The 15,959-nt window shown below is 39.2% G+C and overlaps 1 protein-coding gene across 4 annotated transcripts in view; it reads right to left on the bottom strand.

The window, feature by feature from the left end:
- The window catches only part of CA8 (carbonic anhydrase 8), an 87,650-nt gene that overhangs the window by 30,100 nt on the left and 41,591 nt on the right, over positions 1-15,959 (bottom strand). For 3 of the 4 annotated variants that reach the window (XM_036907550.2, XM_036907549.2, XM_057498040.1), the window contains exons 4-7: positions 13,689-13,784; positions 7,810-7,872; positions 5,744-5,792; positions 4,380-4,492 (exon numbers count right to left, since the gene is read on the bottom strand). In XM_036907550.2, the coding sequence (XP_036763445.2) occupies positions 4,380-4,492; positions 5,744-5,792; positions 7,810-7,872; positions 13,689-13,784 (321 nt within the window). The remainder of the gene's footprint in view (positions 1-4,379; positions 4,493-5,743; positions 5,793-7,809; positions 7,873-13,688; positions 13,785-15,959) is intronic. The other variant, XM_057498041.1, reaches the window with a different exon arrangement.

Genomic DNA, 15,959 nt, shown 5'->3' with positions numbered 1-15,959 from the left:
CTTCAGGAGAAAGTGCACCCTTCACAGCACAACATCAAGGCTCTTTAATGAAGGTCAGGCCCCTGATCCCCTCTCCAATCTCATCTCATGCCACGGCTCTTAACACTAACTCTGCATCCCTGAAGACCATTTGCACACACCTCTTCCCGTGTTGGCAGTGCCTTCTAATACCCACACCACATCCCACTTACTTGGCTTGGGGAAGATCTCCCAGATGACTAACCTCATCCAGGTGCCTTTCCCAGGTGCAGTCACAAGACCATATTCATGTCATACCATGTTCACATGAAATATTGCATTTTAAAGTGAACGTACTTGACATTAGCCCCAAGAAGGTGAAGTCTTTGAAGACAAAACCATGTCTTATTGGTTCTCCACTTTTAGTACCTACTACAGTGCCTGGCACATAGAAAATGTCAAGTAATTACCAAATGAATCAATGAATGCATGAATTAATGAATGAATTATCCACATCCGTTTCAAAGGAGCAATTCCACCTGCAAACATTCTGTCTATGACAAGGATAAAGGAAGACAGGACTAGGATATATATAATCATATCAGTAAACTGCTTGTTTTAATAGGGTCAATGCCTACTGGCCTATGAATGGTAGACCAATGAATGCATCCTCAGCATCTCAAAATATACTGTGTATTAAGCCTCAGTGCCCTGAAACCTAGTCATCTAAGTCATCTTTAAACCTGAGTCATTTATGCCACCTGCAGCAACAATAAGGAAATCTGTATCACTGTCTTAGAATCAAGTAGTAGGAAAAGTAAATGAAGAGAGATGTTTGCTCTTTGGTGTATGTATTACAGAACAAAAGCAACTGCACTATCCCAGCACAGGACAGCTCAGGTTGCAGTCTCTTACATCTGACCTAAACAGGGCAGCCAACAGCAAGCATGGCCTTCACATGCCCTCCTGCTAATCCCAGAACTTCTTCCCTTTTTCAGAAATACAACATCAGTGAGGGAAGTGACTCGGAGTAATCAGACAGCAAATGGATAGTAGTAAGTCCCATGGGACCCTGCTGGCTAAGAAGAGTTTTCTTAGAAAACAAAGGTTACCCTTAGGAAAATGACCCAGAAGATTGTCTTCTCCCATCTTCTCTGCTCTTCTTTGTCCATACTCTTTTCTTGGGCATCACATTTGTTTGTGTCATTTGGTTCCTTTTATGCTGAGGATGCCTAAATCTGTATATCCACCTCAGCCTCTGAAGGTCTCATTTTGTGTTTTAACTATTTGGAAAAAACAAACTCCTCTACTCCAACTGGGGACACAAAACATATGCATGAAGACAGAAACCTCTAGCACTACTAAGATCGTCCTAAGAAGACTTTTATAGAAAAAGGGTCTCAAAGGAACTACAGAGTTGTAAAGAGCAAGGACTGAAAGCGGGCAATGGCTAAAGCACATAGCACTCAGATCACACAAAACCAGGCTGGATCCCCAAAACTACCCTTACTACATGTGTGGCCGAGGCAAGTTTTCTTTCTCTCCCATCCCTCAGTCTCCCCATCTAAAACCTAGGACTAACAGCAATCACTACATCATAAGACTGACTGCTCCACTCTCTGGCTCCTTCTACTGTGCCCACAAAGCTTCTATTGTCTCCCAAATCTTAATTTAAAAAAAACAAACAAAATACTGCCATGTGATGGGAGAAGCATGTGATAGGAATAAAGAGGTACAAACTTCCCATTATAAACAGAAATTTCCAAGGATGAAAAAAGTACAGCAGAGTAAAGTCAATAATATTATAAAATCTTTGTATGGTGGCAGATAACTACACTTACCATGGTGAGCATTTTATAGTTTACATAATTGCCGAACCACTATGTTGTTCACCTGAAATCAGTAATAAATCAACTATATTTCCATAAAAACAAACAAAAATAAAAAATAAAACACTTTGCTATTCTCTAACTATTGTCACTAAGTCCTTGCTTTTCCCATAAAACTTCTTGGAAGATAGTCTGTGGTCAGTATTTATCCTTGGTCCCCTTCTATTTTTAGCTCAACATTCTATGGAAACTTCTCACTTTGGTTTATAGTGACCTAATTGTCAATTATAGTACTTGTTCATGCATCTTGTTTGCAATGATGAGGCAAATCTGCAAAGAAAGGCAGGCTTTCTCCCTGGTAAGAGCCTCAAGACGAACTGGCTGGATGGGCTAGGGTGTGTACTAGGGCAGCCAGAGCAGCGTGATGGAAGGGATGGTGAAGGAATGGTAGTGGAGGGGGGAGCCAAAGATCAGTGACAGAGGAGATGTATTAACACCAGGATCAAGCAGTGAACACACAGAGCCGAGAAAAACAAGAATAAAGGGCATGGACCCTGCAGTGGCATCTGGGCCCCTTTTTATTAGATGTGGTTATTTGCCACTTGGGGGGGGTTGCACTTCTACTTACTTTCTCTGTAGCATTTGTCACTATTAACCTCCCTTCTCTACATCTTGGAAATACTCTCTGCGGGCCTGGATCCTGGGAGTCACTCCCCCTGGGCTCTGCTCCAAGGGGAGTCTGGTCCTTCTTAGCTCGCGGCCTCTCCTCCACCTGCACTGAGGTGTTGCAGTCAGCTGGGCTATCTTGTCTCCTCCTCAACTTGAGCTGATCTGATCATCGAATTTACTTCTCCCTGGACATGACACTAGCAAGTACTTCCCAGCCTCCTCTGCAATCAGATGTGGCCATGTGCCTGAGTTCTAGCCAACAGAAGGCAAGCACAGGTGTTGTTCACCATTTCTAGAACTTAAAAATTCCCCTCTGAGATCCTTCATGCCCTTCCCCACCCTGCTAGCTACATGCCCACACCCAGAGCAACCTTGCCAATGAGACCTTAAGAGACAACAGAGCACCTTTCAGCCTACCTCCCTGATGCCTGTACAGAGAAAAGCCTTCCCTGTGAATCAGAAATGCATTTATTGGATTTTTTTTGAGCAAGAGATATCTTCTGTGGTAAATCACTGAAATTTTTAGGATTATCTGTTACAGCCGCTGCCACCTTTACTGTTAAATGCTGAACCTACATATCATTTCCATTCCTTTATTCTTAACATTAGATTCAAATTTCTAATTTCTTCCCTTTCCATTACAAGACTAATTTCTAATTATTTTTCCACGAATTATTCCCTGGACTTCCCAGTCTTCGTTGGGTTTCTTTCCTGTGTGCTTGCAGAGCACCTCACTTATTAACATAACTATAATTAGCTGTCTCCCCAACTCTATGGTGAACATTTTAAAGGGAAAAAATGGGTTTTAATCTCTGGATCCTTTATCCTTGACTGGCAGTCAGGAATAGTTTCTTGTAAAAACTATGGGATGAATGAATAAATAAAGGAATTTGGATTTGTCATATTAAATATGAAGGTCAAGGTACTGTGATCAAAGTTTATTAAAAAAATGAAAAGATGAAGAAACTAAATGAGGAACTTTTAAAATTAATCCTTAGAAAAAGACATATAAGAAGAAACTGCTAAAGGTTAAAAGAAGGATTTTTAAAGATTTGATTTAATCCTTAGAGATTTAAGAACAAACAAAAGAAGGCTTTCTTGAGCACTCAGTACACTGAGACTTCTTATAAAATGATAGGGGGAATAATAAAAGTCTGTAAGAAGTTACTACAGGATACTTGGTTTATTTAGAGTATTGCCCGAGCTTTCTGAGCTTGATAGTGATGAAAAGACATAGCCTTCTTGACATACCACTTAGATCCCTGGAGGGGAGGAGACATTTAAAGCACCTCTTTTGTAATAATATCAAAATTGTTATTTGGCACTTTAGAGTGAGGCTTCCCCATGTTCCACCAGCTTACATCCTGGTGACAATTCAACTCCACGCCGCAACCCACCAGACAGTGGCATTTGGAGTTCCTATGCAGAACCCAAGTGAGAGGTAGGTGACCAAATGTGGGGCTAGAGAACAAACCAGAACTTCCCAGGGCATTCTTTTTACCTACTTCACCCCTCTGCATACAGCATTCTCCTTGCAAGCCAAGGAAGAATTATTACAAAAGCCCACGTGTGACTTACAGAAATAACCAGCACTCCCATTTTGCTTTCAAGGCCTTTCTCCTCTCCATTCCTGGGAAAACCCCATAAAGGAGTAACTGGCTTAATCAAAAGACTATTTCAGTGACTTCTGTTTACTCTATAAAGGCTAACTTTTAAAATACAGATCATAAATGATAGCTAGGTTTTGTTCATCCTTGACCTTTCCATTGCTTTCACTGGCTCAAGACATTTAACTTGTATCTGCAAAGATGTGACTGATCTAATGGGAGCTGCAACATGAAACAGACATTTTCCTTTTACAGAAACAATATTTAACCTTTAACTCAGAACTTCATTCTGAAAGACGTAAAGTATCGCACTCACCTGTAGCTGCGATATAGTCAGAGGGTATCGGAATAATATCCAGGTAACACCTTCACTGCAAGGTGGAATAGTGAGAGAGCCTTCATATACCCAATAATCCCGCAGCAAAGGATCTGTGGACATGTCATGAAAAAGCCAGTTAATTAATAATCATTTTGTAGACTCCAGCAATAATTTTCACAATTACAAATTCTACAAACATTTCTCAGACTGAGGCCATTTTAAACTAGAGCCTCACATATATGTATTCTTCAACTAATCATCATGAAGAAAATAACCAGTGGAAACCATGACAAACCCTCTTTCTATTACTTATAGTGATTTCTATCATCAGATTACTGCACAATCCAAATATGGCTATATAAACTTGATATATGTAAACTTTTAGAAGTGTATCCATATTTTTTTAATTTACTGAAGACAGTACTTGACTTATTCATACCTAATATTGGTATTGAATGCTTACTACATGTGAGGCTATTCTAAGCTACTATTCTAAGCATTTTACATTTTAACCTTCACAACAAGCCAATGAGATAGGTACTATTAGCCCCACTTCTCAGGTGTGGAGACTGAGTCACAGAAGGTTACATAATTTCTCAAGGTCACTCAGCTAATAACTGGCAGAGGCAGGATTTGAACCCAGGCCATTTGACTTCAATCTGTTTTTAACCATTCTGTTCTTTCTATCTCTATACTGCCTCATCAACAGCAAAATATTAAAGTCATATTATGATGGGACAAAAGAAATCATTCCTATGGAATATTTTAGCTCTGCACCAGAGGAATTCATGATTAAATATGATTGACAAATGCATCAACCGTTTTTGTTTAAAGCACTAAAAAACAGCATATAATTTAGGCAGAGAAATGTGAAAAAACAAAATTTTGTACAAAACAACCTTTAACAACAAATTATATTCTGAATACTTTATACACAAGTCTTACCTTTTCAGGTATATCTAAATCATTAGAATATCTAGCTAATAGTTGCAGAGAGTCTAGGATTGATCAGTGAAATTCTTTTTAATCTCCAGATGAAATATCCTGTATCTAATTATATAAGGTAGACTCTTGTGTTATCATGTTACTGTCTGTTATGACATTATGTTGTTATGCTTGTGCTTTACACAGAGGTAGCCAATTTTACAAATGAAAATCCAAAGGAAATTCTTCATGGAGATTGGTGGCAAAATGTTCATTTTCAAAATGTTTGCTCCCATTTTAGAGCAACCTGAAGCTGGTACCTACTACAGAGAATTTAAGTTATAAAGAAACTTTATGAACCAATAATATATAGTTAGATATATTCTGAGAAAAACAATGCAATCTATATCTATCCATTTTAACTGTATTACTCTTACCTGGTAATAAAGTGTTAGGATTAAAACAGGGTATTGTTTTGGACTTCCCCTGAAAAAAAAATTATCCCATGTTAACATTTCTAAATTTTAGAATAAAAATTAATTATCTTTAGAAATTCAGGCTGAAGTCTTTTCTGAATGGCATCATCAGACCCCACAGATTTGTGGATGTCACATTCCATCTTCTCATTGGAGCAATGGTGGCTGGTTCCAACAAGATACTTCTGCTCTGCATCTAGAGTTATTTTCTTTGCTACTGTAGTTCAAATTTCCCTGTAATTCCTGATGTGAGATTTACAACTGTCTGTCTAGCATGGGTCCCATGCCAGCTACTTTTCCTGTTCCTAGCATGCCCGTAAGGGAGATTTGGGCCTTGGTGTAAAACATCCCATGCCTGGCTCAGGAATTCTTTAGAAATGACTTCCTCCCTCTTGCTTTGATCTCAACTCCTAACCTTCTCCACATTACAACCTGCCACCCAAATTCTTTGTCCCATTTGGTTTTGATAACTTAGCTCTAGGATCAATTCTGGATGCTCTCCTCCTCCAGAGAGGGAGATCTGACACTTGAATTAAAATACTCAATTTTAATCAACTTTTGTCAAAGCTAAATTTAAATTTCAGTAAGACACTTTGGACAGTATTCAACAATTCACAGTTATGATCACTATTTTAAATAATGCCATTTAAATTGCTCAGGTCTTAAAGGCAGACAGACCTGTCCTGACAGTTGGATTCTCTTATAAAATTACTCTACTGATGCAGAATTAAGAGGGAAAGTTAAGGCATAACCTCTTAGTCTCTTCCTTACTTGTATGGACTATTTGACACACTGAAGAATCCAGTTTACTTGATTCCCATCATCTTCCTGATTCCATAATGAGTAACGTCATTTTAGCTGGAGCAATAAAGGAGAATATCTCAACTAATTTCCACTGGACAAATGTCAGTCAGAATTGTCCTTGCCCCCTTTCACCAGCTTCTTGGACTAGTCTGCTCTCCCGTGGTAGCCGGATTCATTCTGAGCCTGATGGTAGAGGTTCACACTGGGTTCAGGACACCCTGGGCCTATGCAAGCACACTGCTGATCAGACTTCATTCCAGACTGAGTTTAGGACTGGCCCTGGGTCTTTGGATGCCTGTGTTGCATCTCCAGTAGCCATACAGGATTAAACTAGACCACCCTCAAGCTCATTCAGATTCAACGGACTCAGTCTAAATATAAATGTACTGTTTACTCTTTATAACTGAGCTTGGCTTCCCAGCAATGCTGGGCTGAATCACTATAGGGTCACACCAACCTAAGTCACTTTTTCTAGCATATATTTATCTTATGGCTTATGTATACTTGTCCTTTTTTGCTCATTTGTTTTGTTTTTTACAGTAATGCTTTGAAGTATGGTTGCCACTATTTTTATTTCATTTACACAACTTTCCAGTTGTCTATTATTTTATTTACACAGCTTTCCTATAATCAATGGGTAGAAAAACTCAGTAGAGGCCTGGATTGCTCAAAAAAAGTACTGAGAGTTCATCTCTGAGCCCGTGGAATAGTCTGCCTGATAAGAATGTTTTTGCACACCTGAGGCCTTGGGCCCTGCTATACCAGTTGGACCAGGTAAGTTTATCCTGACAATGTGATTTAGGTGAATGCTGGTCTTGCTTAGGGTGGGGGTGAGGGCTGGAATCAGAGTAGCTCAGTCACCCAGGCACTGCATGCTTCCATAACTGAGCCCTCACGACATCCCTGCACACCAAGGTTCAGGAAGCTTTCCCGGTTGGTAACACTTCACACACGCTGTGGCACATCATCACTGGCAGAATCAGGTACATCCCAGACCAGTTCACCAGGAGGGACACCTGGAGGCTTGCAGCTGGTTCCTCCCGGGCTTCGCTCCCTGCCCCTTTTCACTGTGCTGATTTGTGATCCGTATCCCTCCCCTGTAATAAACTGCAACCACGACAATAACAGTGAGTCCTTTTAGCCAGGCATCAGGCCTGAGGGTGGTCTTGGGGACATCTCACACAACCAGCATTTTTATTTACTTTTATTAAATAATGACTTACCTTATACTGGATATCCTGGAGGATTTCCGTTACAGCCTTCAGGCCTACATGTTCTTTTCCTATCTGAAATACATAAAGCATACACCATAACCACAAAACTTTTAAATACTTAGCTTTTACTCAAAATTTACTAACAGAAGTGAAGCTCAAGTCCACCTGTATGTCCTTCTTGGGGGATAATTAAATAACCATTTTATTAATAACCAGGTCAACATCTACTAAAGGTAATTCAAGTTGGAACAGAAACTAGTAAAATTAAGTCTTAGATATATTCTTAGACATTTCCAAGAATCCACTCTAAATTCACCTTGCCGTGTATAGGTATATGAAATGATACAATAGTATAATATAAACATTTCAAGACTAATTCTGAAATATAATGATTTATCACATGCCCAAAGTCTTCCATTCTCCTCGTTGGCATTTCTAGATCATTGTTACAAAGATGTTATCAAGGTTGAAAAAATTTTATTAACTAAAGAAAAGTGGGTATGTGACTTCATATGTTAAAATCACCAAATCAGGACATTTCTTGATCATCACTGGACAGAATTCTATAATCACCTTTGTATTCTTCAGTAAGTCAGATTATGCTATATATAGCTTTCTATTTTAAAGCATTACATATTGTTACACATTTTTGGTGTATAAAATGTTCCAGAGAATTTGAGACTTCAGAAACTTGATATTAGGTAACCTTAACTTTAACTTTAAAATTTATGAATGCATTCTGATTTCTACTTTTCTACTAGGTTTCAGTGGTCCATGGTGGTGGAGAAGAGCAAGAGCACAAGACAATTTATACCTCAGATACCCAATCACTGTTATCATTTGCTTTTTCTCTTCCACATAAGTTTTTGGAAAACAGCCTACAAGGAGCTAGACTAGCGGTCAACATGTTCACATTCTCTGTCTCTCTGCCGGTAAGCTAACTGAAATATACTTGGTGAGTGGGCAGCAGAGAGGAGAGAAAAGAGACAGGGAGCTTACATAGTTTAAGAGAGGCCAATCAGTTCAAAATAATCAAGACTTCATCTATTTTCCAAGTGTTTGCAATTCCTGAAACAGGCTGTAAAAACAGAAAATATATTCTCTGGAGTTCAAAAAAAAAAAAATCTAAGGCAAATATACTCATGAGTGCAAAAGCCTGGACCACTAGGCAGAAAACTTCACCAGATCTCCAGGCAAATGGACCCTCTTGGTTGTATTTATTTACCGGTGATGTAGCAACCAACAGTTGAGGTCTGTTTGCACTTCATGCATCTCCTGTCAGATTATGACTCTCTGAAGAGTCCACATCTGAATGCTGCAAGGCCATGTAGTACGCAGTGGTTCAGGAGGAAGGTCCCGTGTGTTGGATGCCTAGGTTCTGATCCTGACTCACTTTTCAGTCTTCAGCAAGTTTACTTACCCTGCACATTCCTCAGCTGCCTCATCTATACAGTGGGGGTGGGAGGGTTCAAGGGAGGCTGAATGAAAGACCTTAGAATAGGGCCTTCACGGTGCATCAGAAACCAATTAATGTCACCATTGTTATTCATACTCAGAATCCCATACAGCATCAAATACAGTGTTCACATAGGGGAGCACTTAATGACTATTTCTGGCTCCTTCTGTTTATAAAGATTCTTTGCTTTATGGGCAAAACTTTATATTCTGCCACAAATTCCAGCTGTTGCTCTACCTCCTTCCTTTCCTTGACAAATCTGTGTTTGCAGTGATGACACCACCAAAAGCTAGTAGAGATGATCCTTTGTGCCCCCAGCCCCTAAAATCCCATAGCAGTCAGCTGACAGCACAACCTGCTGCCAAGGGTCCACCAGGAGCCGTGAACTAGTTAACTTCTCACATCCCACCTTTGTGACTTCTCACTGCCAGCCACAATGCACACTTCTGACCAGTGTGTCCTCCTAGCACCTTAGCCTTGCGTGGCCCCAGGTTTCCACTTCTAACTCTAACCTGCCCTCATTTTCCACTGTGCCTTCTTCCAAAACGGGTGATGCAGCATCTTTGACAAGCTCTCCCACCACTTCCTGGGCTGTGAGCCCCTCACGTCTGCTCTCCAGGCCTCCCAAGTGGACGCTGTGCAGTCTGCCTCAGACACAGGACCATAAGCCATGGTCGGCACCCTGCCATCACCGTCAGATGGGTACTCTGACCCACATGCGCAAGGCCATCCTCCCGAGTGGACTCTCATGCTCTACTGTTGCAAAGGTAAACCACTGTAAAGCTGAAAAAAAAGAAGGCTCTTCCTTCTGCCTCACTCTGGAGGACTTCAGCATCCATGTGGGTGACCAGTCCCACCCTGGCCTGTCTCCTCACCCCTCAGTCCATGGCTTTCCATCCCATTCCACTTCAGCAAACCAATCCTGAGAATGCTTCCTGGGTTTGTTTTCACTCTGAGACTTCAACTCCAAAGACCATTCCCCCTGACCATTCCTCGCCATCCAGTCTGCCCTCCCTTTTTCTTCCTCTCCCCACTCATGATCACAAGGAGCCAAGGGGCTCTCCGGGGTCGCATGGCTTTGTCACCTTCTGCTCCTGCCTATGCTGAATGGCATCCCTTCAACCACCTCAATTCTCTAAACTTGCCTTCCTCCTAAATCAGATGTTTTGCAATGAAGAATGCAACACTTGGCCAGAATTCTCTACTCCTCTACACCCATAGAGAAAAACCCAATACACATTGTCCTGTCCAATCTGTGATATCCAGTCACCAGTGGGGCTCCCATGCTGACTGTGAAATCTATTACGATACCCTTTCTGGGCTATTTCAAAACCCAACCCCACACCCACATTTCCCTTGTCCTATAAATAATTTTGCATGTATGTCTCAGAAATAATAAAGGTCATCAGGCATGAACTCCCCTACTTTCCTGCCTTTATTCACCTTTCATTCACCCCTCTGTACCTACCCTTTCCTCTGACTTCCTATTTCAGAGAAAGAGTGGGTCCCCTCCTATCCAAGGTTAGTCTTCCACAAAAGTTCTCCATTCCATGCCTTCCTCTCTCCTCCAGGACTTTCTGTATCAATTATCCCTTTGCTTTCCAGGATTTTAAAACTCTAAACCTGCCCTAGCTCTTTTTGCTCAGAATAAAAACACAGGCAGATCTCAGATCTCAAAACAAAACAAAACAAACAGAACTTCACCATACATCACCACTAGTTATTACCCCATGTTTCTTTGAGTCAAACTTCTAGAAAGGGATTTCTATACCTCCATCTTCCTCCCATTTCCCACTCCTCTTGCCCAAGTGCCAAGCCTCTGATGACTCTGCTTCAGCTAACACTCCTGATTAGTCCTTTATTTCATGAAATTTTGTTCTCAGAAATTATTATACTCTCTCCTGGAAGGCATTTTCAACAGATGACCTGATTTTTTTCCTTCCAGCAAACTCATGGAAAATTAGGTCAAGTGTGCATGCTTTCAAGCGTCCCCTTGCCTATAATGAGCGGTTACTGGAGATACTGACACTGATTCCAAGAATCTTGACTTGCTCTATTAGTCCACATTACCAGTGATGTACTAAGAATCAGCAGATGAAAATATTAAGTTATATTTAATTGCATTCACAAATATTGAGTACTAACTCCAAAGAAGAAAATAACACATTTCCTTCCCATTTATATATGACCATTCAGTTATTTGTATTCTAATTTTTATTTTTTATTATTACTTTTATTCTTTTTTTTAATAAAAAGATATTTACTTCCACTTCTACTGCAACTTCTCAAAAGTGTATACTTGAACATTTTCAGCTTATGAAAAAAATGGACTTAAATTGTTATTACCTCAGTATACTAAAGATTACCAAAAGGTATTTGTACAACTAAATACATTTGTATCAATGTTTTGTAATTCCATTCTATTTGTACATTGCAGTTATAAAATAAAAGGAAATGATGGCCACTATCCAAAAGACAATAGATAACAAGTGTTGGCAAGGATGTGGAGAAAACGGAACCTTCCTACACTGTTGGTGGGAATGTAAATTGGTGAAGCCACTGTGGAAAGCAGTACAGAAGTTCCTCAAAAAACTAAAAATAGCAATATTATATGACCTAGTAATTCCACTTATAGGAATTTACCCAAAGAAAACAAAATCCCTGTTTCAGAAAGATATATGTTCCACTCTGCTTACTGCCACATTATTTATAATAGCCAATATATAGAAGCAACTAAAGTGTCCATCATTAGATGAATAGATAAAGAAGATGGGGTACATATACACAATGGAATATTACTTGCCATAAAAAAGAAAGAAACCCTGCCACTTGCAACAACATGGATGTACCTTGAGCATATTAAGCCAGGTGGAGAAAGACAAATACTGTATTATTTCACTTATATGTGGACTATGTAAACAAAATAAAACAGAATGAACAGAACAGCAATAGACTCATAGACACTGAGAAGTGACTGGTAGCTACCACGAGGGAAGAGATGGGGGTGGGTGAGGTAGGTGAAGGGATAAAGAGGCACAAAATGCAATCATAATATAAATTGGTCATGAGGACGAAAGTGTAGCATGGAGAATATAGTCAATGATTCTGTAACATCTTTATATGTTGACAGAAAGTAACTATACTAGTTGAAGCGAGCATTTAATCATATAGATAACTGTAAATCACTGTGTTGTATACTTGAAACCAATGTAATATTGTTTATCAACTGTACTTCAACTTAAAAGAAAGGTTTTAAGAATTCACTAGTGGAAAATAAAATAGAAGGAATATAGGGTCCTGCCTATGGAAAAGCCACAAATAGTGAGAAGAGGATTAATTTAAAAATGTAATTATATTTTTTAAAATTCTGCTATGTGTCATACTTTCAAGACACTGATATTAAAGTATTAAAAGATTAAAACCAGATGTCTACTTTCAAATATCAATAGAGAAATATTTTAGAAATAAATTTACAATAGAAAATTGTAATTAATACTACTATTGAAATATATGCCACAAAAAAAAGCAAGTCCAAAGGCCTCTTGCCTAACTCTCTTTAGAAAATTTAACTCAGTAAAGACCACTATGCTAACATTACTCCTCTAATCCCAGGTTATCCAAGAGGCAACCTGGAACTACACAGAGATGAACAATGGTTTCTGGTCTTGACTGGTGACATGAGATCCCTGGGTGACTGTAAACAATGACTTGACCTCTCTAGCCCTTGGTTTCTTCTGTAAGAGGGAGACAGGGGACCCTAAAATTTCCAGGTCTCCTTCACCTGTAAGTCTTTTATCACATCAGGCAGAAGATAAGACAAAGTTAAAAAGATTGGCCATAGGAACTAGAATTTTTACCTTTGAAAGTATATGGTCCGCTTTTGTATATTTCACTAAATTTAAATATACTGTCTGCCACAGAGCTCAACTCTAAACTCTATATTGACTATACTCACCAGTAACTTTGCCAGTCTTATTTTATCAGAATTTTCTATAAGGTGCTTCAAATCAACTTGCAGTGAAAATTACTAATAACATAGAGCTTAAGGAATCTACTACATGATTATATTATTGATTTCTCTTAGATTTCACAGTAAGCCAGGGTCCAAAAACATTTTCTGAAATTCTTTTCCACTAATAAAATGAACTCTGCCTTCAGGAGACATTTTCTGAATCATTTCTCTGATTCTGAATGCCACTCTAAGGAGAATTTCTACTAAGTAAAAGAACCATTTCCTACCCATGAGTATGGGCTGCTCTGTCATGACCCAAAAAGGTGAAGTTTTCTATTTTTAAATTTTCAGTGTTCTCTGTGTATAAGTTTAGTGTCACTTCTAAGTAATAAAAGTGAGAGTGAACAAAAAATATTCTGCAAGTGAATTAGAAATAAGCCACTCTGAACAATATGACAATCACAACAGGGGACCATTTACCTGAACAAACAAAGCAATGATGGCGATTCCGTGCTGCTTCCCCACGGCCTCATCAATATTGCCAAACAAGGTGGAGTTCCAGTGGATCAGATGGAGCTGGGTGAGCAATGAGAGACAGGTCACCTCATCACCTAATGTACTTTTCCCTTCAGGAAAATGAAGATGTATCAACTTCTCCTTAACTGTTTCTGCACAGTAACATATGCAACAAGTGTGTCACAAACAGACACAAACAAATGACTGCTTTAGGATAGGGTATCTGTAGGAATCTTTTATCTCTGGACAGAAGCACTGCTTAGTGGATCACTGCCTCTCAAGTTCTGCTTTAGTCCTGATCAGGAGCAAATCTAAAGGACTGGGAGAATTCACATTGATTTAGTTGTCTTTCCTTAAATGTCATCCCCCAGATTTCAATAGAATACAACTCTAGGTCTGGGCACAAACACTCATTCAAAGTATTAGTACCTGTATAATCAAATATGTGTCCCCCCTCTGGGTTCCCACCAAGAGGATAAGACAAAGCCAGTCTCAAGTTCTGGTAAATTATTTCACCTTTCCAAGGATATCCAGAGATAGCATCCTATAATGCTGCATCTTTTTAAAGCCACGGTAATATAATGAATTCTGATGTACAGCTCTAAAAGAAAGCTATTTCCTGCACTGGAGATAAAATTTTATCTGTGAAGGAATGACAAACAATGCTCTAGAGGGCCCCTTCACTCCTAGTCTCATAAAGCTTCGTAGCTTTCAAGTTTATCTAGAATATGCACTTGCTCCTACAGCACTGATAAAACACTTGCAAGAAGCCAAATTCAATTCCCTGCTTAAATCAAATGGCCACTGAAGTTCTTAGTTAAACAGCAGCTTGGTATAAATCTTCTGCCTAGAATGCTATCGTCATCACTAAAGCTTTTGATCAAGTTGTAAGTCCTTACTACCTTAAAACACTGCCTCATTTAAATACTAGCTCTAATCCAAAAGCTAAAATTCAATCACCATGCCATTTTAGCATCCGTATTAAAATATTAAGGAAAATTATCATGAGGATTGCCACTCATTTGTTTTTTCTACTGCCGAAATTGTCTAACTAGAATTTGAGATTATAAAGCTGACCACTAGAGGGAGGTAATGAAGTCCTCTGCATACAAAAGAAATGGTAACCTAGGGAAAAAACTGTACCCAACGTCAGGCTCTGAAAAACCCACATGGCCTCTGACCACCCAGTGACTATAACTGTCAAGGCACTGCCTTTAAGAAAACAATGTTCTATAACCTTTTAATTAATAACGAAAGTCAGACAGACCAGTTTTAATCTTTCCTTTTCTGGCTGCAACAATAGCGTGAGTCCCAGAGGTACAGATAAGAACCAGTTGCCTTAGTTAAATCAACAAATAAGGGCCCAAGGTCAAAATCTATTTTTATTCAACAAATTACAAAGTTCAAATCAACATTTTTCTTACTTCTCATAGCAACATGATAGGGTATTTTTTCTGAAACAAAATAAAACCAAAAAGCAGTCTTCTTTTTTTTCTACTCTTCGTAGTGGCACATCATTACTGACGTTATCATTACTGTCACCTTCGAAAGTTCTTCAAAAACTGCTTCACATGTTTTCATATTTAAAAAACTGAGGGCCCCCACTCCTTCAGAGTATACCACACATGACGACTTCGTTTCAAAGAGTACAGTACAGCAGAGAACGTTTACAGGAGAAACCCGACACATACTCCCTGAGCCAGGTGATCAAGGTCAACTCCAACAGCCATCAATCATGTGGATCATCTGCACCCATGATATGATGCAATGAAAATGACATTTCACCTCTGTCGTCTCTGTCCCAGTAGCCCACAAGCCCAGTTGAGTCATGAGAAAAATATCAGAAAAATAGGTTGGGTGTGGCCATTCTAAAAAGTAACAAAGCTCCGTAGAGACCATTCTACAAAATACCTGACCAGGACTCCTCAAAGCTGTCAAGGTCATCAAAAACAAGGAAAACCTGATAAAATGTCACAGCCAACTGGGACCTAGGGAGACATGAGAACTCAATGTAATGTGAAATCATAGGTAAGATCTTGGAACAGAAAAAGGACATTAGTTTAAAATGAAGAAAATGGAATAAAATTAAAACTTAATATATAGATTTTGGTCCATTGATTACAACCAATGTAACATGCTAACGTAAGATGCTAATAACAGGGGAAATGGTGTGGGTTATATGGGAATTTTCTGTGCTAACTCCATGATTTTCCTGAAAATCTAAAACTGCTCTAA

Source organism: Manis pentadactyla, chromosome 3 (genome assembly GCF_030020395.1).
Source record: "Manis pentadactyla isolate mManPen7 chromosome 3, mManPen7.hap1, whole genome shotgun sequence".
Taxonomy (NCBI): domain Eukaryota; kingdom Metazoa; phylum Chordata; class Mammalia; order Pholidota; family Manidae; genus Manis; species Manis pentadactyla.
The sequence above is the reverse complement of the archived record's forward strand: the minus strand, read 5'-3'. Positions and strand labels throughout refer to the sequence as shown.